At 45.3% G+C, this 23,545-nt stretch overlaps 2 protein-coding genes across 6 annotated transcripts in view; one reads left to right on the plus strand and one right to left on the minus strand.

Annotated features, from left to right (window-relative positions):
* Positions 1-23,545, minus strand: part of LOC139583050 (tyrosine-protein kinase Fyn) — a 77,453-nt gene that overhangs the window by 23,226 nt on the left and 30,682 nt on the right. The window contains exon 1 of one of the 5 annotated variants that reach the window (XM_071413754.1): positions 9,766-9,784. The exons of the other annotated variants lie outside the window; for them this stretch is intronic. The gene's annotated coding sequence lies outside the window, so the exon portion shown is untranslated. Of the gene's footprint in view, positions 1-9,765; positions 9,785-23,545 lie in introns of those variants that run through there. 5 annotated transcript variants of the gene reach the window in all.
* Positions 1,524-3,737, plus strand: LOC139582291 (mucin-2-like). Its single transcript, XM_071412295.1, has one exon. It carries the CDS (start codon positions 1,524-1,526, stop codon positions 3,735-3,737), a length of 2,214 nt encoding a protein of 737 aa, XP_071268396.1.

Raw genomic sequence — 23,545 nt, forward strand, 5'->3', positions numbered from 1 at the left:
ACTGCCGAGAGCCAAGCTCTACTGCCGTGGTGCTGGGGAAGATTACCACTGGACAGTTTTATTCACCCTGCGAGAATGAATGTCATCTCATTACCAGTGTGCAAAACAAACACGAACATAACACTTTGTCTGTGTAGTAGATCAGTGGAGACAAATAGACTGTAAATTGCAGTGTTCCTATGGAGACAGACTGCTGATCTAGCCTTCAGCTAAAGCCACTGACTGCCCTCAAACGTGTCATTTGAAAATATTCAGGATTTAAATAAGAGCCCTGTTTCTCTCTCTGTCTCTTTATCCCTCCCTCTACCGCCCTCCTTCTCTCTCTCTCTCCCCCTCATTCCAAGCCTCCTGGCCCAGAGTCTCCTGGCTCTTCCATCTCTTCTGAGAGGAGCAGGACGTGCAGTCTGCAGTCATTGAAGACACATGCAAGGAGAAAAGACTCTGGCTCGGTTATGCTTCCCTTTGGTCAAAGGGAAAAATAAGGCCCAAAGTATAGGAAGCCCTCCTCCTCTCCATCAATCAGCACAGCAGCAGGACAATGGTCATCCATAGAGCATGGCCGTGGCCCAGACCCTTCTTCCGTCATCGTCACTGACTGACTACCGCCCGCTTGGCCAATGGAGAGAGAGAGAAAGAGAGGACAGCGAGAGAGACAGACAGACAGACAGAGAAATAAAGAACATCAGGGTTCCCAATCTATTAAAGTATAAACAACTAAACTACATATTGGATTATATTTGTAGATTAAGGCTGAATCCACACAGATACAGAGATCAGATGAAAAGGTATCTCGGTGACATCGTCCAATCTCATACACTACATAACATTTCAGAGCATCGTATTTGCCCTGTGACCGTGACCTGGCAAACCGACCTGGCTCCGCAAAATTGGCGTGCGAATGCAGTAAATGCCACAATGACTCAGCGGTCTAACTCTGTAATCCAAGTCGACAAGCCCTGAGTGGGAAGAGGAATCAGATAACTGCTATGGTCAGTGGTGGATTCCACAGCCGTTCTAATCGCCTAGCTACACCTAACAACTTGTAGCATCACTGAAAATGCTCAAAGTTGCTCGATAATCTACCTCACAACAAAGCCGCCCAGCAGCAGAGAGAGATTGGATTGGCTGTTGGACGTTGACATTTTCATTGATCTCTGTTAGCCGGTCAGAAGGCTTGGCTTGTGTTGTGGTAAATGTCAGTAATCTGTGGAAGCGGTATGTTGTTGACTAGATACAGTCAAAGCTGCCTCTGATAGCGGCACAGTATTATAGGTGATTACAAAGGAGCCAGTTGGAATAGGTTGCTGCTGTGTAGACGATGGGAGATGCTAAGAGTAGCAAGCGCACACACACACACACAGCAGTGTGTAGTCAGCTTCAACCATATCCCAGAGTACTGCAGGACCACTCCCAGTATTGTTATTCTATCCTGCAGTAGGCAGCTATAAGACAGTCATCAAAGCAGGAGACCGTCAGCCATGAACTAACAGAGCCTCAGCCCAGTACTACAAACACTGCTCACCATGGACCCCTCAACACTGCTCACTATGGACCCCTCAACACTGCTCACTATGGACCCCTCAACACTGCTCACTATGGACCCCTCAACACTGCTCACTATGGACCCCTCAACACTGCTCACTATGGACCCCTCAACACTGCTCACTATGGACCCCTCAACACTGCTCACCATGGACCCCTCAACACTGCTCACTATGGACCCCTCAACACTGCTCACTATGGACCCCTCAACACTGCTCACTATGGACCCCTCAACACTGCTCACTATGGACCCCTCAACACTGCTCACTATGGACCCCTCAACACTGCGACCCATGGATCCCTCAACACTGCTCACCATGGACCCCTCAACACTGCTCACCATGGAACCCTCAACACTGCTCACCATGGACCCCTCAACACTGCTCACCATGGAACCCTCAACACTGCTCACCATGGACCCCTCAACACTGCTCACCATGGACCCCTCAACACTGCTCACCATGGACCCCTCAACACTGCTCACCATGGACCCCTCAACACTGCTCACTATGGACCCCTCAACACTGCTCACTATGGACCCCTCAACACTGCTCACTATGGACCCCTCAACACTGCTCACTATGAACCCCTCAACACTGCTCACCATGGACCCCTCAACACTGCTCACTATGGACCCCTCAACACTGCTCACCATGGACCCCTCAACACTGCTCACTATGAACCCCTCAACACTGCTCACCATGGACCCCTCAACACTGCTCACTATGGACCCCTCAACACTGCTCACCATGGACCCCTCAACACTGCTCACCATGGACCCCTCAACACTGCTCACTATGGACCCCTCAACACTGCTCACCATGGACCCCTCAACACTGCTCACTATGAACCCCTCAACACTGCTCACCATGGACCCCTCAACACTGCTCACTATGGACCCCTCAACACTGCTCACCATGGACCCCTCAACACTGCTCACTATGAACCCCTCAACACTGCTCACCATGGACCCCTCAACACTGCTCACAATGGACCCCTCAACACTGCTCACCATGGACCCCTCAACACTGCTCACTATGGACCCCTCAACACTGCTCACTATGGACCCCTCAACACTGCTCACTATGGACCCCTCAACACTGCTCACTATGGACCCCTCAACACTGCGACCCATGGACCCCTCAACACTGCTCACTATGGACCCCTCAACACTGCGACCCATGGATCCCTCAACACTGCTCACCATGGACCCCTCAACACTGCTCACCATGGAACCCTCAACACTGCTCACCATGGACCCCTCAACACTGCTCACCATGGAACCCTCAACACTGCTCACCATGGACCCCTCAACACTGCTCACCATGGACCCCTCAACACTGCTCACCATGGACCCCTCAACACTGCTCACCATGGACCCCTCAACACTGCTCACTATGGACCCCTCAACACTGCTCACTATGGACCCCTCAACACTGCTCACTATGAACCCCTCAACACTGCTCACCATGGACCCCTCAACACTGCTCACTATGGACCCCTCAACACTGCTCACCATGGACCCCTCAACACTGCTCACTATGAACCCCTCAACACTGCTCACCATGGACCCCTCAACACTGCTCACTATGGACCCCTCAACACTGCTCACCATGGACCCCTCAACACTGCTCACCATGGACCCCTCAACACTGCTCACTATGGACCCCTCAACACTGCTCACCATGGACCCCTCAACACTGCTCACTATGAACCCCTCAACACTGCTCACCATGGACCCCTCAACACTGCTCACTATGGACCCCTCAACACTGCTCACCATGGACCCCTCAACACTGCTCACTATGAACCCCTCAACACTGCTCACAATGGACCCCTCAACACTGCTCACCATGGACCCCTCAACACTGCTCACTATGGACCCCTCAACACTGCTCACTATGGACCCCTCAACACTGCTCACTATGGACCCCTCAACACTGCGACCCATGGACCCCTCAACACTGCTCACTATGGACCCCTCAACACTGCTCACTATGAACCCCTCAACACTGCTCACTATGGACCCCTCAACACTGCTCACTATGAATCCCTCAACACTGCTCACCATGGACCCCTCAACACTGCTCACCATGGACCCCTCAACACTACTCACCATGGACCCCTCAACACTGCTCACTATGGACCCCTCAACACTGCTCACTATGGACCCCTCAACACAGGCTAGGGACTGAGCTCAGCCTCACTGCTTCCTTTGAACCCAACCTCTTTCATCTCTTTCTTTGCACCCTTCCCTCTTTCTTTCTCCCTTTCCTCTCCCTCTCTCCACTGATTAATTATTCCCTCCTGTTCAGAAAACAGAAAACACCTGCTAGCCGTAGGCGCTTGTATTGCTGTTTACTCCTCCCCTTCCTCTGCTGCAGAATAACAGCCTGAAAGCGACTGAAAGCCATCAGCACAGTGTTTCATATAGAAACCCACATCCTCCTCACTCTTCTTCTCCTCCTCAGATTGGTTCAGCCAATCAGATCAATGGTCCTTCAGGCAAAATCAATTATAAAGCCGAATATGACCAGAAGCAGAGTAGCAGTTGGGTCTATAATTAGTTAAAATAAAGGCCAATCATTTAGGGTCTATATGGACCAAATTCATTAAGATCTTTAATTGAAAGCCAAAGATCTAAAGATTTGAAGAATCTAAGGCTCCTGTTCATTAAATAAAAAGCAAAAGGGACGAAAATTGATTAAATCAAGAAGGTGACATGTTCGAGCATATATCCGGCAATCAGTCTCTAAAGAGAAGGGATAGAAAAAAGATCCATCCACAGTGAACACACACTCGCTCAGAAAAAAGATCCATCCACAGTGAACACACACTCGCTCAGAAAAAAGATCCATCCACAGTGAACACACGCTCGCTCAGAAAAAAGATCCATCCACAGTGAACACACGCTCGCTCAGAAAAAAGATCCATCCACAGTGAACACACGTTCGTTCAGATCCATTTCAATTATTCATGGGACAGTTGTGCAAAATCAAGGTAGGCATGCCTCTGCGTCGGTGTTGGGCCAGCTGCAAGAGAACTGAGAGGGGAACGCCCTGGATGGAGTCATGTATATTTCATAGGGGGTGATGAATCATTAGCAAGGGGGGGGCTACACTGTCGCGTTATGCACTGGGGTGGTCTGGACCCTCATGGGACCCCCTCTATCTGGACAGAACACAGTAGGCCTTTACAGGATGCCATCATCTCTGAGCAGAGAGCAGGGAGGAGACGAAAGAGCAGGAAATAATATGGCAGCCTATTCAGTACAGTACATATCCATCTGTGGGTCTGTGGATTTTTTTGTGAGCTCATCTCAATGACCTAGTCCTTACCGTGTGGCCAAGCCAGCTCAATGATGTGGCTTAACCTATTTTACTTTCACCACTTCAGAGCCAGACAAAGGATAAAGACATTTGGTTTTGTTCTCTCACTTTAGTTCTGCGTGTGTGGAATATTAGCCTGCCTCAGTGTTATACCCTTCATCAGGTGAAACCGAGTGAATGTTAAAATAGACTTCCAGACAGAGAGAGCAGGAGGTCTACAGAGATAATGAGATAGAAGATTATTAAGGGGGGCGAGAGGAGCGACAGAGAGAGAGCGAGAGAGAGCAAGAGCGAGAGAAACAGAGGGAGGGGAAGGAGAGAGAGAGAGAGAGAGAGAGAGAGAGAGAGAGAGAGAGAGAGAGAGAGAGGGAGAGAGAGAGGGAGAGAGAGAGAAAGGGAGAGAGAGAGAGAGAGAGGGAGGTTAACTGGAAGTGTGAGACAAGGAGAGAGCAAAAGGGGGAGAGGGAGGAGGAGCAGAAGGAGGAGTGCCTTGGGGCGGAGCACAGCCCCCAAACACTTGACAAAAGGAGCAGAATAATGATCAGTGCTGGGCGTCACATGCTGAGCCCCAGTCCGCCGGGGGACGGCCTTGCCTCTGTGCTCGCAGCGTGCTGCCAACCAGCCAGCCAGCCTCTGTCACGCACACAGCCAGCAGCATCACGAGCAGTCCTGCACCATTCAAGGTTAACGCTCAGAGGCTTATGCCTCATTCAATCCCCAACCTACATACAGCCACTTAACATGAACAGGAACACAAACATAGCACCCAACGCACGCAATCAAGGGGTGAGCAGTGTGTTCATGTGTAAGCGCTAGTGGCTCAATTATCACAACAGCTGCAAGGCGAACATTGGGATTAAGCCGAATCACTGCATCAACGTTCTGACACCAACCCTCGTAATAATTTTTTGATCCCTCCAAATCTCTATACTGTATGTTTAGGACTCTAAATCAGACTGTGTGGTGCATCAGGTCCCCTCCTCTTTCTCCTCCTCCTCCTCTCCCTCCCTCTATCACAAGGCCTGGTGTTATGCGATTCATCATCAGCTGGCGGAGAGAGAGTGAGTGCTGTGGTGTGCTGCTTCCGGGTCTGACTGACTGCTCTGGCTGCGTCTCTGTGAGGAGAGAGAGTCCTGTGGTGTGCTGCTTCCGGGTCTGACTGACTGCTCTGGCTGTGTCTCTGTGAGGAGAGAGAGCTCGGGTTCAGGACGGGCTGGCCCACTGCCACCGGGTTACAGAGGTCACCTGGCACGGCCCTGAGGAAACAATTAGGCACAATACCACCGCTGGAGGAACAGGCCTCAGGCGGGATCCAAACCTCCTAGAAACCGCCCAGGAGTCGCCTAGCCCAAAGAGAGGGCTGGCGCTGGCCGGGGCTTGCTGGCCAGGCTCGCCCCGCCGCCTTCTCTCCCGCATCCCATAAAAGGAGAGATCTGCCACCGATTTTCTATGGAGAAGCCTTCACCAAAAGAGAGGGAGGGAAATAGATCATTTAAAAAAAACTCTTACTCTCAATGGCTTACTCTGAATGAAAGGAAAACAACACGGAAGCAACAATTTACGTTAGGGATCCTGTGAGATATGAAACTGATTAGGCCTCATAAGAAGCCGTATCGTGCTGTTACCTTGACCAACAACACACTGACTAACCAATCCACTGATCAAAGTCTATTTGAGGACAATACTCAATCCAGAATGTAGTTCTCCTTTAAAGCCACAAAAAAGGACTCTGGCACAACAGTAGCCTCTGCCCTGAACACACATACAGTGCCTTGCAAGAGTATTCAGACACCTTGCATTTCTTCAGATTGTAACACAATGCAAAGTGGGATTCAAATGAATTTGTATTTTTGTCAATAATACACACAACATACTCTGTAATGTCAAAGTGGAAGAACAATTTGAAAAAAAAAACATTGTATTCATATATTTTTTTAAATAATTAAAATATAGTCGTTGCATTCGTATTCAGCTCCTTTTGTTTAGGCAAGCCTAAATTAGTCAAATGTGTCTTTTTTTTTAATCACATAAAAAGGTACATGGACTCACTCTGTGTGAAATTATAGGGGTTGACATGATTTTTGAATGACTACCCCTTCCTCTGTCCCCCATACATACAACATCTGTAAGGTCCCTCAGTCAAATATTACATTTCAAGCACAGATTCAACTACAAAGAGCAGGGAGTTTTTTTAAAGCCTCGTAAAAAAGGGCAGTGATTGGTAGATGGGTAACAGTAACAAATCAGACATGAAATATATCTTCAAGCCTGGTCCAGTTAATAATTATGCTGTGGATGATGTATTAAACCACCCCAACACATCAAAGATGCAGTCGTCCTTCTGAACTGAGCTGCAGGACAGGAAGGAAACTGCTTAAGGATGTCACCATGAGGCCATTGGTGATTTTAAAACAGCTACAGAGTTCAATGGCTGTGATGGGAGAGAACTGAGGATGGATCAACAACATTGTAGTGACTCCACAATAATGACCTAAATGAGTGAAAAAAAGAACACAAATATACAGAATAAAAATATTCCAAAACATTCATCTTGTATGCAACAACGTGCTAATACTGAAAAAATACAACACGGCAAAGGAATACACCTTTTGTCATAAATGCAAAGCCCTGTTTGGGTGTAAATCCAACACAACACATCACTGAGTAACTCCTTATTTTCAAGCATGGTGGCTGCTCTATCATGGTATGGGTATGCTTGTCATCTGCAAATACTGGGGAGTTTTCCAGGATAAAAAAGAAAATGGGATAGGGCTAAGCACAGGCAAAATCCTGAAACCTTTTTTTAGTCTGCTTTCCACCAGACACCGGCAGGGGAATTCACCTTTCAGCAGGACAATAACCGACAACACAAGGTCAAATATATACTGGAGTTGCTTACCAAGAAGACAGTGAATGTTCCTAAGTGGCCACTTTTACAATTTTGACTTAAATTTGCTTGAAATACTATGGCAAAACTTGAAAATTGCTGTCTAGCCATTATCCCCAGCATCTTGACAGAGCTTGTATAATAAAAAATGTCCAGGTGTGCAAAGCTGTTACAGACTTATTCAAGAAGACTCACAGCTTTAATTGCAGCCTAAGGGGTTTCTAACATGTATGGACTCAGGGAGCTGAATACTTAGGCAACAACTATATTTTTTTATAAATGTTTACATTATTTTATATTTAATCTATAACAAAAACAATATATATATACAGTGGGGAGAACAAGTATTTGATACACTGCCGATTTTGCAGGTTTTCCTACTTACAAAGCATGTAGAGGTCTGTAATTTTTATCATAGGTACACTTCAACTGTGAGAGACGGAATCTAAAACAAAAATCCAGAAAATCACATTGTATGATTTTTAAATAATTAATTAGCATTTTATTGCATGACATAAGTATTTGATCACCTACCAACCAGTAAGAATTCCGGCTCTCACAGACTTGTTAGTTTTTCTTTAAGAAGCCCTCCTGTTCTCCACTCATTACCTGTATTAACTGCACCTGTTTGAACTCGTTACCTGTATAAAAGACACCTGTCCACACACTCAATCAAACAGATTCCAACCTCTCCACAATGGCCAAGACCAGAGAGCTGTGTAAGGACATCAGGGATAAAATTGTAGACCTGCACAAGGCTGGGATGGGCTACAGGACAATAGGCAAGCAGCTTGGTGAGAAGGAAACAACTGTTGGCGCAATTATTAGAAAATGGAAGAAGTTCAAGATGACGGTCAATCACCCTCGGTCTGGGGCTCCATGCAAGATTTCACCTCGTGGGGCATCAATGATCATGAGGAAGGTGAGAGATCAGCCCAGAACTACACGGCAGGACCTGGTCAATGACCTGAAGAGAGCTGGGACCACAGTCTCAAAGAAAACCATTAGTAACACACTACGCCGTCATGGATTAAAATCCTGCAGCGCACGCAAGGTCCCCCTGCTCAAGCCAGCGCATGTCCAGGCCCGTCTGAAGTTTGCCAATGACCATCTGGATGATCCAGAGGAGGAATGGGAGAAGGTCATGTGGTCTGATGAGACAAAAATAGAGCTTTTTGCTCTAAACTCCACTCGCCGTGTTTGGAGGAATAGAAGGATGAGTACAACCCCAAGAACACCATCCCAACCGTGAAGCATGGAGGTGGAAACATCATTCTTTGGGGATGCTTTTCTGCAAAGGGGACAGGACGACTGCACCGTATTGAGGGGAGGATGGATGGGGCCATGTATCGCGAGATCTTGGCCAACAACCTCCTTCCCTCAGTAAGAGCATTGAAGATGGGTCGTGGCTGGGTCTTCCAGCATGACAACGACCCGAAACACACAGCCAGGGCAACTAAGGAGTGGCTCCGTAAGAAGCATCTCAAGGTCCTGGAGTGGCCTAGCCAGTCTCCAGACCTGAACCCAATAGAAAATCATTGGAGGGGGCCGAAAGTCCGTATTGCCCAGCGACAGCCCCGAAACCTGAAGGATCTGGAGAAGATCTGTAGGGAGGAGTGGGCCAAAATCCCTGCTGCAGTGTGTGCAAACCTAGTCAAGAACTACAGGAAACGTATGATCTCTGTAATTGCAAACAAAGGTTTCTGTACCAAATATTAAGTTCTGCTTTTCTGATGTATCAAATACTTATGTCATGCAATAAAATGCAAATTAATTACTTAAAAATCATACAATGTGATTTTCTGGATTTTTGTTTTAGATTCCGTCTCTCATAGTTGAAGTGTACCTATGATAAAAATTACAGACCTCTACATGCTTTGTAAGTAGGAAAACCTGCAAAATCGGCAGTGTATCAAATACTTGTTCTCCCCACTGTATATATATGTATATACAGTGGGGAGAACAAGTATTTGATACACTGCTGATTTTGCAGGTTTTCCTACTTACAAAGCATGTAGAGGTCTGTACTTTTCATCATAGGTACACTTCAACTGTGAGAGACAGAATCTAAAACAAAAACCCAGAAAATCACATTGTATGATTTTTAAGTAATTAATTTGCATTCTCTACATGCTTTGTTAGCAGGAAAACCTGCAAAATCGGCAGTGTTTCAAATACTTGTTCTCCCCACTGTATATATTCCACTGACATTACAGAGTATTTTGTGTACATTGTTGACAATTAAATCAATTGTAATCCCACTTTGTAACACAATAAAATATGAAGAAATCCAAGGTGTCTGAATACTTTTGCAGGGCACCGTATCAGTGCCTTTCAAAGGGAATGGGAGTCAGTGCATTAGCCTTGTGTATCTGGGATTATCTTGTTTCATGGCTTTTTTTATTCTTCCAGCATGTGCCCACCAGGAGGTCTGCTGGAGGATGCTCCAAGCCCTGTAATTAAAAAGGCAAGCGGGGACCACTCTATCCCCCCACAATAAGCTCCTCAGTATCTAACATGGTTTCCTGGGTAGAAGATAAGAAGAGCAGAATAGCCTGTAGCTATAAGCCTGCTTCTGTAGCTCGCCTCTCTCTGCCACAGCCGTAAAGTACCGGGACCAAGTGAGACAGTCAAGTTGTGTGACGTTCATGCGTTTCTTCCTGAAATGTAGTGTGGAACGCAGTCCCCCCCCCCCCCCCACTGTTTATGGTTAATTTCAGCAAGTTGCTTTTGGGCATGGGAGGCTGCCTCTCTGGGTGGGATTATGAACTGTGAGCTGTCAAACTGTGGATAACCCTTCTCCCCCAACTCTCTGAGAAGCCGCTCACTCGTTACTTCCTCTTTCCACTGGCTGAGCCAGGATCACAACACTGAGCCATCTTCCTCTCCCTCCACCTCCACCAACTCCCGAGGAAAGCCACTATCCTCTGCCCTGCCAGCGCCTGTCAGTCAAAGACCAGGCCAGCCATGGTTAGGATGTGCTGGGCTGGGTGAGTGGGAGGGGCCTGGGTTGGCACCATTGTGTCAGGGTGACTTAGTGTCAATGCATTCTGAGTGCTGCTGAGTAGCTCAGTTGGTAGAGCATGGCGCTTGCAATGTCTGGGTTGTGGGTTCGATTCCCACGGGGAACCAGTATGAAAATGTATGCACTCACTAGTGTAAGTTGCTCTGGATAAGAGAGTCTGCTAAATGACTCAGATGTAAAAACCTGACTAGCATTTACCCATAGGGGGAGAGGAGCTGCCTGCTGGGTGGAGGACTACTGAGCCTTAGCCTTTAGCCGTCCTGAGCCCTTAGCTGTTAGCCTGCCTGAGCCCAGTCTAATGCTCTCAGGGTGGGGATTAGCAATGTGGCTTCCCTGCTTTCTCTCCCTTGGACTGCAATTAGTGGAAACCGTTAGTTGGTTTTTAATCAGGCTAAAAATCAAGTACCAGCATTGTGTTATCATGCATTTACAACACAATCCACAGATACTGTTACTCAGAGGGGACACAATTTCGGGGAGTTCTTGCATTGGAATTATATACAATTCTTCTTATAGCATGCAATACCACGATAAACAAAGTTTGAATGCCGATACTCCGAGTCCATTGGGTACTTTTGAAGTGACAGGGTTGGCACAAAATCTGTAACCCATGAAGGAGGGGTGGGCTATTCACGCGGACCTGCCTACAGCTCGGCAGCATCGTCACTGCTGGGCTTGGAGGCGGCCTCGGTGGTTTCATTTCTGATATCCATTGTGGCAGATTAGCTGTTTAGAGCTAAATAGGCTAATAGCACTAACACATTTTAGAGCTAGCTAAGAAGCTAACTAAACTCTATAGTGGTGGGGCGTGAGGCAGAGTTGAGTGATGCAGCTTCAACTGTAAACTTGACCCCGTCCTTAGAAATCAAAATCAAGTATTTCAGACGGAGGAGTATCTTGTTATTTACGTAGCCTACCACAGATGAGCAGCAGTTTTTCACACTTTTTATGGAAACCCGAAAAGTGTCATACCTAACCGCCCAGTGGCTTTCCATAGCCCCGATACACACACACACACACACACACACACACACACACACACACACACACACACACACACACACACACACACACACACACACACACACACACACACACACACACACACACACACACACACACACACGCTGCGGCTCGCTCTGTCCATGGTGCTGATACAGCGCAGCGGAGACAGAGATTTCGTGGCAACCTGTCACTAAATCACTTGAATTTTTAAATAGGGACATAAAACTAAAAAGTGAGGAGGCACAAGTTTTAACTGAGGGGGGCTAAGCCCCCTTTTGCCCCCCCGTGGCGCCGGCACCGCTGTTACTGTACTTATTCCACTGCTATTTTCTCATAGAAAGATACAATAGCTTCCCATGTTAAGTTTATCAACCTGAATAACAAGTTAATATGTGTGTGTTCTGCGTTCTATATCACAGAGATGTTTCAAAACATAGCGCTAAGTAAATGATTGGCCGAGTGACAAGCATAAAAGCAGAGGTTGAGTATAAAAAAAAGTGACGTAAATACAACGGTCCCTAAATGGAGCTTGCCAGCCAGGCGAGCTTAAAACAAAAACGTCATTTTGAAAGCATGTCATCAAATAAAGTGGAATGGCAGATCCCTGTAATTTGAGCCCTCCAGAAGTATGCTGCCAGCTTACCTTGTGTTAACAATGCAGCTGTGTCCATGACGTGACCGTGACCTCTGCCCTATGGCTCCCCCAGGGAGGGCCCGTTCTAAATCAACAGCATTATACCACCCATCCAAGATGTTGCCCTGCCAAGGACCTAGCCAGCTACCCACTGAATGGAATATTCATTAAGTCTCCAGTCCAGAGAGAAAAATGTCTCTGATTGTTTGTCCTCTGATTATCTTTATATTCATTAGCTACCACATAGAACTGGCTTTGTGGTGGCAGAATGACACCATTACACATGAGCCATTATGCTAAGTCTAGTACAGAACCACCTAATTCAGAGAAATTTGAAAGCTATTCCAAAAACGCGTATTGTTTTTCTCTAGCTAGGCTACATGACGTGTTAATGGTGTCGTAAGACTAACATGGCTCTGTGGCTACAAGTCAAGACATGTCTAGCTGCCATCTTGTTTTGAAGAGGACCACACCCCCAGTAACGGCCCAAAGCCATCTGTCTGTACAACATTATCACCAGAAGTCAATGAAAGGACAGAGGAAGGCAACAGCAAGACATGGGGAGAATCTCACATGCATACGTCTCGCGTCCTCTCTCTCCTCACCTCCTTCTCAAAACCCATTGGAGGAGAAGGTCAGAGGGGAGGGACCTCTGGCGTTCTCATCCAATGAGTTTTGAGAACGAGGCGAGGAGAGAGAGGACGTGAGGAGTATGCAATTGAGATTCTCCCCATGGTCTCAGGGGAGACGGTAGTTAATGCATGTGTAAGCATCCTCAATGATTTACACCACCATTCACACCCCTGGAACATAGTATACCATACCTATTTTCAGCATGTTTTCACCATGTTGGTAATTTCAAAACGAATCCATTACATTTTAGTAATTTACATTTGAGTCAATTTTTATCTACATGAATCTACATACGAGGACAAGAAACGATAAAATCCTGCAATAACCGACAATTGAATACCATTAAATAGATGGAAGTGAAGTACTGTCCAATGGTAATTACATTACCAAGGGTGTCATGATTGACTAAAAATAGGCCTAACCCTTCTGCTAATGAGTTTCATTATAACTATAACAATGTGTCCCAATTTTCTCCCACGTGTCACTCACTACCGCGACGAGTGAAATGTGGAGGCAGGCACGTCATCATTTCCCAAGTCCCTCTGTTTTCAGCACAAGGTCAAGCAGGTACAGTGTTGACGCATCTTATTTGAATGAATGGTGGGCTGAACAACACACAAAAACAGTGAGGCTACTAGTCGGAGACCGCTGATGGAAAGCTGTTGTTTTAGTATACCGCATAGAAGTGATTTCCTTTCTCTTCGTACAGCAGTATAGACCTCCTTTTAAGTCTAAACTAAAATAATATATGCCATTTAGTAGCAGACGCTTTTATCCAAAGCGACAGTTATGTGCACATACATTTTATGGATGGATGGTCCCGGGAATCAAACCAAGTACCATGCTCTACTAAATGAGTTGCAGAGGACCACAAAATGGAGCCATGATTCTAGAGGCCTGAAATGAAAAGGAATTTACCATTGGGGAAGTCATCTAGCCTCAAATTATTATTTTTTAAATGAGGGAAACGTCTTGTGCTTTTGTGTGTCTGGCTGAAGGAAGCGACTGCACGCGTTGTTGTGTTTAAGTGCAACACTCTGTGCCCCCATTAGCTAGCGAGCTACCTTGTCGGTTAACACATGTACACAAACAGCATGATGTAACGATCGTCTAAGGGAGGAGACCAAAACGCAGCGTGGTAAGTGTTCATCTTCTAATTTAATCCAAACTGAACACTAAACAAAATAACAACGAGGAAGAACGAAAACGAAACAGTTCTGTCTGGTGCAGACACAAAACAGAACAACACACAGGTGGAAAAAGGCTACCTAAGTCTGGTTCTCAATCAGAGACAACGATAGACTCTGATTGAGAACCACACCCGGAACAAACACACAGAAAATAAAACATAGAACACCAGACATAGAATGCCCACCCCAACTCACGCCCTGACCAAACCAAAATAGAGACATAAAAAGGATCTCTAAGGTCAGGGCGTGACACATGAAGGCTATCTCACAAGGCTGCGAGAGCAGGATGTGGTTAAAACAATCACGTGTGCTAAAGTTTCCATTTACTGTGCCGCTGAAGAAAAACGTTGAGACTATATGTGAGGGTGTAAGAGCAGAGCATTAGCTTAACGCTATGCTTAAAGAACAGAGACCCTCAGTCAGACAGTGAAAACAGGCACTATCTGGTTCCATATGTAGAAGGTATAGGTAGGACAGGTGAAGCCAAGACTAGCTCTATGAATAGGCCAGGAGGACTAGGCTGTGCTCCAGCAATCACTGAGGTAACTCAGTGACTGCGTTCCAAACGGCACCCTATTCCCTATAGTGCCTTACATTTGACCAGAGCCCGTAGAATAGGGTGGCATTTGGGACGCACACAGAATGACTCATACTCAGGGTATCATCACCTCAGAAAGGGCACAGAGAGAGAGAGAGAGCAGAGAGTAATTCTAATTCTACAATGTATCATCCTAATAAAATAAATAAAATCTATAAATAATAACCCTTGCACTTGTCTTTTCCTACTAGCATTGACTTTGGTGATAACTTCTTTATTTACGACTGTGATATGTGGTTGTATCACACTAGCTATCTTAAGTTGAAGCAGGTTGCCATTTATTATCATGAATTCTGCCTCCAGGGCAAGATTCATGACAATATACACTACCAGTCAAAAGTTTGAACACACCTACAAGGGGTTTTCTGTATTTTTACTATTTTCTACATTGTAGAAAAATAGTGAAGACATCAAAACTATTAAATAACACATATGGAATCATGTAGTAACCAAAAAAAGTGTTAAACAAATCAAAATATTTTTTATATCTGAGATTCTTCAAACTAGCCACCCTTTGCCTTAATGATAGCTTTGCACATTCTTGGCATTCTCTCAACCAGCTTCACCTGGAATGCTTTTCCAACAGTCCTGAAGGAGTTCCCACATGCTGAGCACTTGTTGGCTGCTTTTCCTTCACTCTGCGGTCTGACTCATCCCAAACCATCTCAATTTGGTTGAGGTCGAGGGATTGTGGAGGCCAGGTCATCTGATGCAGCACTCCTTCACTCTCAACCTTGGTCAAATAGCCCTTACACAGCCTGGAGGTGTGTCGGGTCATTGTCCTGTTGAAAAACAAATGATAGTCCCACTAAGCGCAAACCAGATGGGATGGCGTATCGCTGCAGAATGCTGTGGCAGCCATGCTGGTTAAGTGTGCCTTGAGTTCTAAATAAGTCACTGACAGTGGCACCAGCAAAGCACCATCACACCAACACACCTCCTCCTCCATGATTTGCATGTGTGATTCCCACCGTGGAGACCATCCGTTCTCACCAAAAATCTCAAATTTGGACTTAACAGATTTCCACCGGTCTAATGTCCATTGCTTTTGTTTCTTTCCCCAAGCAAGTCTCTTCTTATTATTGGTGTCCTTTAGTAGTGGTTTCTTTGCAGCAATTCGACCATGAAGGCCTGATTCACGCAGCCTCCTCTGAACAGTTGATGTTGAGATGTGTCTGTAACTTGAACTCTGTGAAGCATTTATTTGGGCTGCAAATTCTGAGGCTGGTAACTCTAATGAACTTATCCTCTGCAGCAGAGGTAACTCTGGGTCTTCCTTTCCTGTGGCGGTCCTCATGAGAGCCAGTGTCATCATAGCGCTTGATGGTTTTTGCGACTGCACTTGAAGAAACCTTCAAAGTTCTTGAAATTTTCCACATTGACTGACTTTCAATTCTTAAAGTAATGACGGACTGTCGTTTCTCTTTGCTTATTTGAGCTGTTCTTGCCATAATATGTACTTGGTCTTTAACCAAATAGGGCTGTCTTCTGTATACCACCCCTACCTTGTCACAACACAACTGATTGTCTCAAACGCATTAAGGAAAGAAATTCCACAAATGAAAGTCACAGAGTAAAATACAACTTGAGTAAAAGTCCAAAAGTATTTGGTTTTAAATAAACTTAAGTATCAAAAGACAAATTCCTTATATTAAGCAAACCAGACGGCACGATTTCCTTGTTTTTTAAATGTACAGATAGCCAGGGGCACACTCCAACACTCAGACATGATTTACAAACAAAGCATGTGTTTAGTGAGTCCACCATTTCAGATGCAGTAGGGATGACCAGGGATTTTCTCTTGATCAGTGCGCGAATTGGACAATTTTCCTGTACTACTAAGCATTCAAAATGTAACAAGTACATTTGGGTGTCAGAGAAAATGTATGGAGTAAAAAGTACATTATTTTCTTTACGAATGTAGTGGAGTAAAAGTAAATTGCCTCAAATGCTTTAAGGAAAGAAATTCCACAAATGAACTTTTAACAAGGCACACCTGTTAATTGAAATGCATTCCAGGTGACAACCTCATGAAGCTGGTTGAGAGAATGCCAAGAGTGTCTCAAATATAAAATATACTTTGATTTGTTTAACACTGTTTTGGTTACTTCATGATTCCATACGTGTTATTTCACAGTTGTGATGTCTTCACTATTTTTCTACAATGTAGAAAATAGTAAAATAAAGAAAAACCCTGGAATGAGTGGGTGCTAAGAGGAATGCACTAACTGTAAGTCCCTCTGGATAAGAGCGTCTACTAAATGTCTAAAATGTAAAATGTCATCCACTGACTGTAGCAGCAGTAAGTCATACCTCTCCCACCACCAGCATGCAGCAGCTCCATCCCAGCAGCAGCAGAGCAGTGTAATAATACCTGATGCACAGGCGCCCATCACACGGCAACAGAGCGATCTATCACTTCAGACCCTGTTGCTAGGTTACCGACATTCTTCGGCACACTGAGTACTCTCAGCCCTTTTGCTGCTGGCAAGTAGAGCTTTCAGGTCTGGGGAGTGTCAACTAGAGAGGGAAAATGACGCAGGAGCCTCCGACTAAAGCACTTGTGAATGAGGACAAGGCATGAGAGACAGGGATGAGTGTGTGAGCCGTGTGCAGTAGTGTGTTGTGTAGTACGTGCAGCCTGCGTGTGTGTGTGTATGCTTGCGTGTGTGTGTGTGAGTGTATGCTTGCGTGTGTGTAAGTGTATGCTTGCGTTTGTGTGTGAGTGTATGCTTGCGTTTGTGTGTGAGTGTATGCTTGCGTGTGTGAGTGTATGCTTGCGTGTGTGTTTGAGTGTATGCTTGCGTGTCTGTGTGAGAGTGTATGCTTGCGTGTGAGTGTATGCTTGCGTGTGAGTGTAAGCTTGCGTGTGAGTGTATGCTTGCGTGTGTTCGTGCGTGCATTTATGAGTATGCGAGGGATACTGGGTGGCTTCAGGACGTCTTTCATCTGCTGGCCTTCCACTGAGAGAGGGAAAGAGAGACAGAGAGAGTGAAAAATCGAGAGAGAAATAAAGAGAGAGCGAGCGTGAGTGCTACAGGGGTAGCTCACTGCGCCAGTCATTAGTTATCCCTGGGAACATACAGTAAACCCCCTGTGCTGGCAGCCAGCTTCACGAAACAGGTCCACGTTCAGATCGGATCGGAGACGATGGTTCCTTGTTTAGGGATAATCTTACGACCCCTCTTTTTCTCTCTCCAGAGGCTTAGACAGAGGGCTACCGTCACTCTGTAGTCCCCTGTGTCTACGATAGGATGAACCTGGAGACCTGACCAGAGGTGGTCTGATGAGTTGAGTAACTGACCAACGTGGCTGGACATGGAGCTTATACTATTTAGAAACTTTGAAACTTGAATTTAACTTCAGAGGTAATAGTCTTTCTGACAGTATAACATCCACTTTCTAGGTCTGCCGATGTGTGATTGATTGATGACAAATACAGGTTCAATGGTATGAACTGGTGCAAAACTGAACAGGAACAGTCCTCTTCATTCCTGTTCTGTCGACTGGAGAAGCCTGTTGTATTGTCTGTTGGTGCAAGCCATGCTCACTGGACCAGCAACGTCAACTTGCTAACTGGGTCTATATTGAACATTGTTACTCTGATAGTGCTTCCTTTGTTCCCACATTCATCTTCACTTTTGACCAACTCTCTGTTTACACCCTAATAAAGATGCAGTGGTGGAAAAAGTACCCAATTGTGATACTTGAGTAAAAGTAAAGATGCCTTAATAGAAAATGACTCAAGTAAAAGTGAAAGTCACTGAGTAAAATACAACGATCAAAAGACAAATTCCTTATATTAAGCAAACCAGACGGCACAATTTTCTTGTTTTTTAAATTTACAGATAGCCAGGGGCACACTCCAACACTCAGACATGATTTACAAACAAAGCATGTGTTTAGTGAGTCCACCAGATCAGATGCAGTAGGGATGACCGGGGATTTTCTCTTGATCAGTGCGTGAATTGGACAATATTCCTGTCCTGCTAAGCATTCAAAATGTAACAAGTACTTTTGGGTGTCAGAGAAAATGTATGGAGTAAAAAGTACATTATTTTCTTTACGAATGTAGTGGAGTAAAAGTAAAAATATAAATAGTAAAGTACAGATACCCACAGAAACTTCTTAAGTAGTACTTTAAAGTATTTTTACTTAAGTACTTTACACCACTGGAAAGATGGTACTTGAAGATATTCTGTCAAACCACAATCACTGATGCTCTGCTTGCCCTCACCACCTCTTTTGCATCTAACCCAGCGCTAGTCACTAGAGGTAAATATTCTACTCAGAATGGTCTGATCAGATTTGCCTCAAAGGATCTTTCTCCTCACATTTCTCAAGGCTTTTGGCATCACTTGGCAGGTGGTTTCCATTAGGATCAACCAACAGATAATGTCTGAACACCTCAAAGAGCTGATTGCAGTAACACATTTGTTGAGTGCTGAGACTGAGATTCAGTCCTTTGGAAATTCCATGTCATGGAAAATTAACAAAATAAGAATAATTTCATAGCAGAAATGAAATAAAAGCTCAGAGATGTTGGCTAGTAAATTACTGTCACAGTTGTACTGTACAGTTGAAGTCGGAAGTTTACATACACCTTAGCCAAATGCATTGAAATTCAGTTTTTAACAATTCATGACATTTAATCCGAGTAAAATGTTCCTGTCTTAGGTCAGTTAGGATCACCACTTTATTTTAAGAATGTGAAATGTCAGAATAATAGTAAAGAGAATGATTTATTTCAGCTTTTATTTCTTTCATCACATTCCCAGTGGGTCAGAAGTTTACATACACTCAATTAGTATTTGGTAGCATTGCCTTTAAATTGTTTAACTTGGGTCAAACGTTTCGGGTAGCCTTCCACAAGCTTCCCACAATAAGTTGGGTGAATTTTGGCCCATTCCTCCTGACAGAGCTGGTGTAACTGAGTCAGGTTTGTAGACCTCTTTTGCTCGCACACGCTTTTTCAGTTCTGCCCACATATTTTCTATAGGATTGAGGTCAGGGCTTTGTGATGGCCACTCCAATACCTTGACTTTGTTGTCCTTAAGCCATTTTGCCACAGCTTTGGAAGTATGCTTGGGGTCATTGTCCATTTGGAAGACCCATTTGTGACCAAGCTTTAACTTCCTGACTGATGTCTTCAGATGTTGCTTCAATATATCCACATAATTGTCCTGCCTCATGATCCCATCTATTTTGTGAAGTGCACCAGTCCCTCCTGCAGCAAAGCACCCCTACAACATGATGCTGCCACCCCCGTGCTTCACGGTTGGGATGGTGTTCTTCGGCTTGCAAGCCTCACCCTTTTTCCTCCAAACATAACAATGGTCATTATGGCCAAACAGTTCTATTTTTGTTTCATCAGACCAGAGGAGATTTCTCAAAAAAGTACGATCTTTGTCCCCATGTGCAGTTGCAGTCCGTAGTCTGGCTTTTTTATGGCGGTTTTTGAGCAGTAGCTTCTTCCTTGCTGAGCGGCCTTTCAGGTTATGTCGATATAGGACTCGTTTTACTGTGGATATAGATACTTTTGTACCAGTTTCCTCCATCATCTTCACAAGGTCCTTTGCTGTTGTTCTGGGATTGATTTGCACTTTTCGCACCAAAGTACATTCATCTCTAGGAGACAGAACACGTCTCCTTTCTGAGCGGTATGACAGCTGCGTGGTCCCATGCTGTTTATACTTGCGTACTATTGTTTGTACAGATGAACGTGGTACCTCCAGGCGCTCCTAAGGATGAACCAGACTTGTGGAGGTCTACAATTTATTTTCTGAGGTCTTGGCTGATTTCTTTTGATTTTCCCATGATGTCGAGCAAAGAGGCACTGAGTTTGAAGGTAGGCCTTGAAATACATCCACAGGTACACCTCCAATTGACTCAAATGATATCAATTAGCCTATCAGAATCTAATAAAGCAATGACAACTTTTTCTGGAATTTTCCAAGCTGTTTAAAGGCACAGTCAACTTAGTGTATGTAAACTTCTGACCCACTGGAATTGTGATACAGTGAATTATAAGTGAAATAGTCTGTCTGTAAACAATTGTTGGAAAAATTACTTGTGTCATGCGCAAAGTAGATGTCCTAACCGACTTGCCAAAACTATAGTTTGTTAACAAGAAATGTGTGGAGTGGTTGAAAAACAAGTTTTAATGACTCCAACCTAAGTGTATGTAAACTTCCGACTTCAACTGTATGTAAGAGGTGGGGGGGGGGGGGGGGGTGCATTTAATATTCTCCTACCCTGTTCAGATCGGCCAAATGTGGGAGCCACAGTAAAAACCAGAACAGCACACAGAGTTAAAACACAACCTCACAGCTCTGCTATCACAGCCCAGGCTTAAAACACTGCGACGTGGCCAGATCCACTGCGCCACACAAGCTCTGCCAGCGCGCTTATATGGAAGCCTGTTGCCGCCAATCACCTAAATAGACATGATTTTACTGTAGGTTTGTGTCCCCAATAGCACTCTATTCCCTTTATACTGCACTACTTCTGACCAGAGCCCTATGGAGCCTGGTCAAAAGTAGTTTACTACATAGGCCCTATTATAGGGAATAGGGTGCCATATGGGACGCTGCCATATACATTTCTTTGTCTTGCGTGCAAGAGGAGTCATCCACAGTGCCATCAGTGGGTAATAAAGTGGCCAGGCACTATTAGCCCTAGAGTAGGGGTGTCAAACATACGGCACACAGGGGGTTACAAAATTGAACCAAATCAAAATTGTGTAGAAATGATAATGGACCTACATTCATACAGTTTGACTGTTCAGCTCTCTAACTATTAGCTAAATAAAAGCTAGACAGTCAGGGAGCTTAAAATACAATAAAAATACAATAAAAAACGATGGATAGCCTAGCGTCGTCCGGGTTATGGAGGGTTTGGCCAGTAGGGATATCCTTGTCTCATCGCGCACCAGCGACTCCTGTGGCGGGCCGGGCGCAGTGCGTGCTAACCGAGGGAGCCTTTCCTCCGACACATTGGTGCGGCTGGCTTCCGGGTTGGAGGCGCGCTGTGTTAAGAAGCAGTGCGGCTTGGTTGGGTTGTGTTTCGGAGGACGCATGGCTTTCGACCTTCGTCTCTCCCGAGCCCGTACGGGAGTTGTAGCGATGAGACAAGATAGTAATTACTAGCAATTGGATACCACGAAAATTGGGGAGAAAAGGGGGTAAAAAAATATATATAAAAACGATGGATAGAGGACAATATTCTATTACATTATTTTACGGCAAAGAAATATAACAATTTTTCAGTGTGGTCCTCTGGACCTCAATGAAGACCAAATGTGCCCCCCGGGGCAAAATGAGTTTGATAGCCCTGCCCTAGAGTGTCCATATGGCCAGAGCCCAACAGTCTGCCTCCTTCGTAATTAAAAGGACATCGTTGTCAACAAACCAAACCTCCAACATGTGGAGTGGTGCTCATGTAAACTGCAGGCCATTATGGGGCCAGAGCAAGAGGAAGCAAACAGAACTTCAAAGAGCTTCTCCTACTCTGGCACTACACTACACCCGGCTACGCCTGGGCCCTGTTGAAATGGGACTGACCAGCCGGTCCACATCATTCAATAGATTGATTCCAAGTGTATGGATAGCTACGTGAATCATCAGTGAGCAACATTAACATCAGAGATTCGGTCTGATGTTTTGAGCTAACCTTTTCTTTGTACTTTTTCATATCGAATCCAAATCTTGAGTTGAATATGAGTTCACTAGCTAAAGCATTCTAAAATGGGCCCCAACCACTAATACAGAGGGAATGAAGGGTTCTTTGTGTCAGCTGCCATCTTGACTGGGTAGAGATTAGGCTAATTTGCAAACCCTGCGACGGATGTTCCATACAGGAGTGTCAGACACAGAACGGTCAAGTGAAAGAGACCATTGTCACCGTCCACCCAAGTCCATAATAAGCCCATCCATGTGTGAAGCCATTAGTTAGCCTGGTCCAGTCTTAAGGCGTTCTCAACTCCTCTCATAATATACCTATCACGCCTCTCAACAGGGTGAGCAGTAAGTCTAACCTTAACAATGAGGAAAAGGCAGCAACCATTATCACCTTGACCCTGATTCCTGAATCAATGCCTCTTCATTTAAAGCCAATAAAACCACTGCAGACTCAGAGTAACGCTCAGCTCAGCTCCACTGTAATGAGCACATTGTGTTCAGTGAGGCAATATGGCCGCCTGAAGCCTACAGTCCTCCCTCTCGTACATATAAGCTAACAGCACAGAGTGTGACGTGTCCTCGTCAATAAGAGAGGTTTCTGTGTTGCTTGTACACCACACACTCATTGAGGGTTAGTCATTTTGTAGTGTGTGGGGGGGGGGGGGGGGGGTTCATGCATTTCTGCTGTAGGAGTCGGCAAGACATGGTGGGGTCATAGTAAGGCTGTTACATGACCGTATTACGGCCACACAGGCAGTCACGGGTCATGACTGCAGTCAAATTCCATGTGACCGTTGAGTCACTGTAAGTAGGCTTCTCCAAAACTGCGCTCTGATGCCGCTGATGGTCATTAGTAGTCTCCCAAACTTGCTTACGACCGGTCCCTAACGACTGGTACTCAGCGATCTATTATCCCTCTAAATAACTCTGACATCAGTGCTTGATGCATGGAATGAAATAAGTGTTCATATAAGCCCATGTTCTATAGGCTATGCAATTGCGCGAGAAACAGAGTTTTGATGG

This window comes from Salvelinus alpinus, chromosome 8 (assembly GCF_045679555.1).
Source record: "Salvelinus alpinus chromosome 8, SLU_Salpinus.1, whole genome shotgun sequence".
In the NCBI taxonomy this organism is placed as follows: Eukaryota; Metazoa; Chordata; class Actinopteri; order Salmoniformes; family Salmonidae; genus Salvelinus; species Salvelinus alpinus.

Excerpts from the sequence above, each read along its gene's own strand:
- LOC139582291 (XM_071412295.1), top strand. The coding sequence starts at position 1,524 with ATGGACCCCTCAACACTGCTCACTATGGACCCCTCAACACTGCTCACT.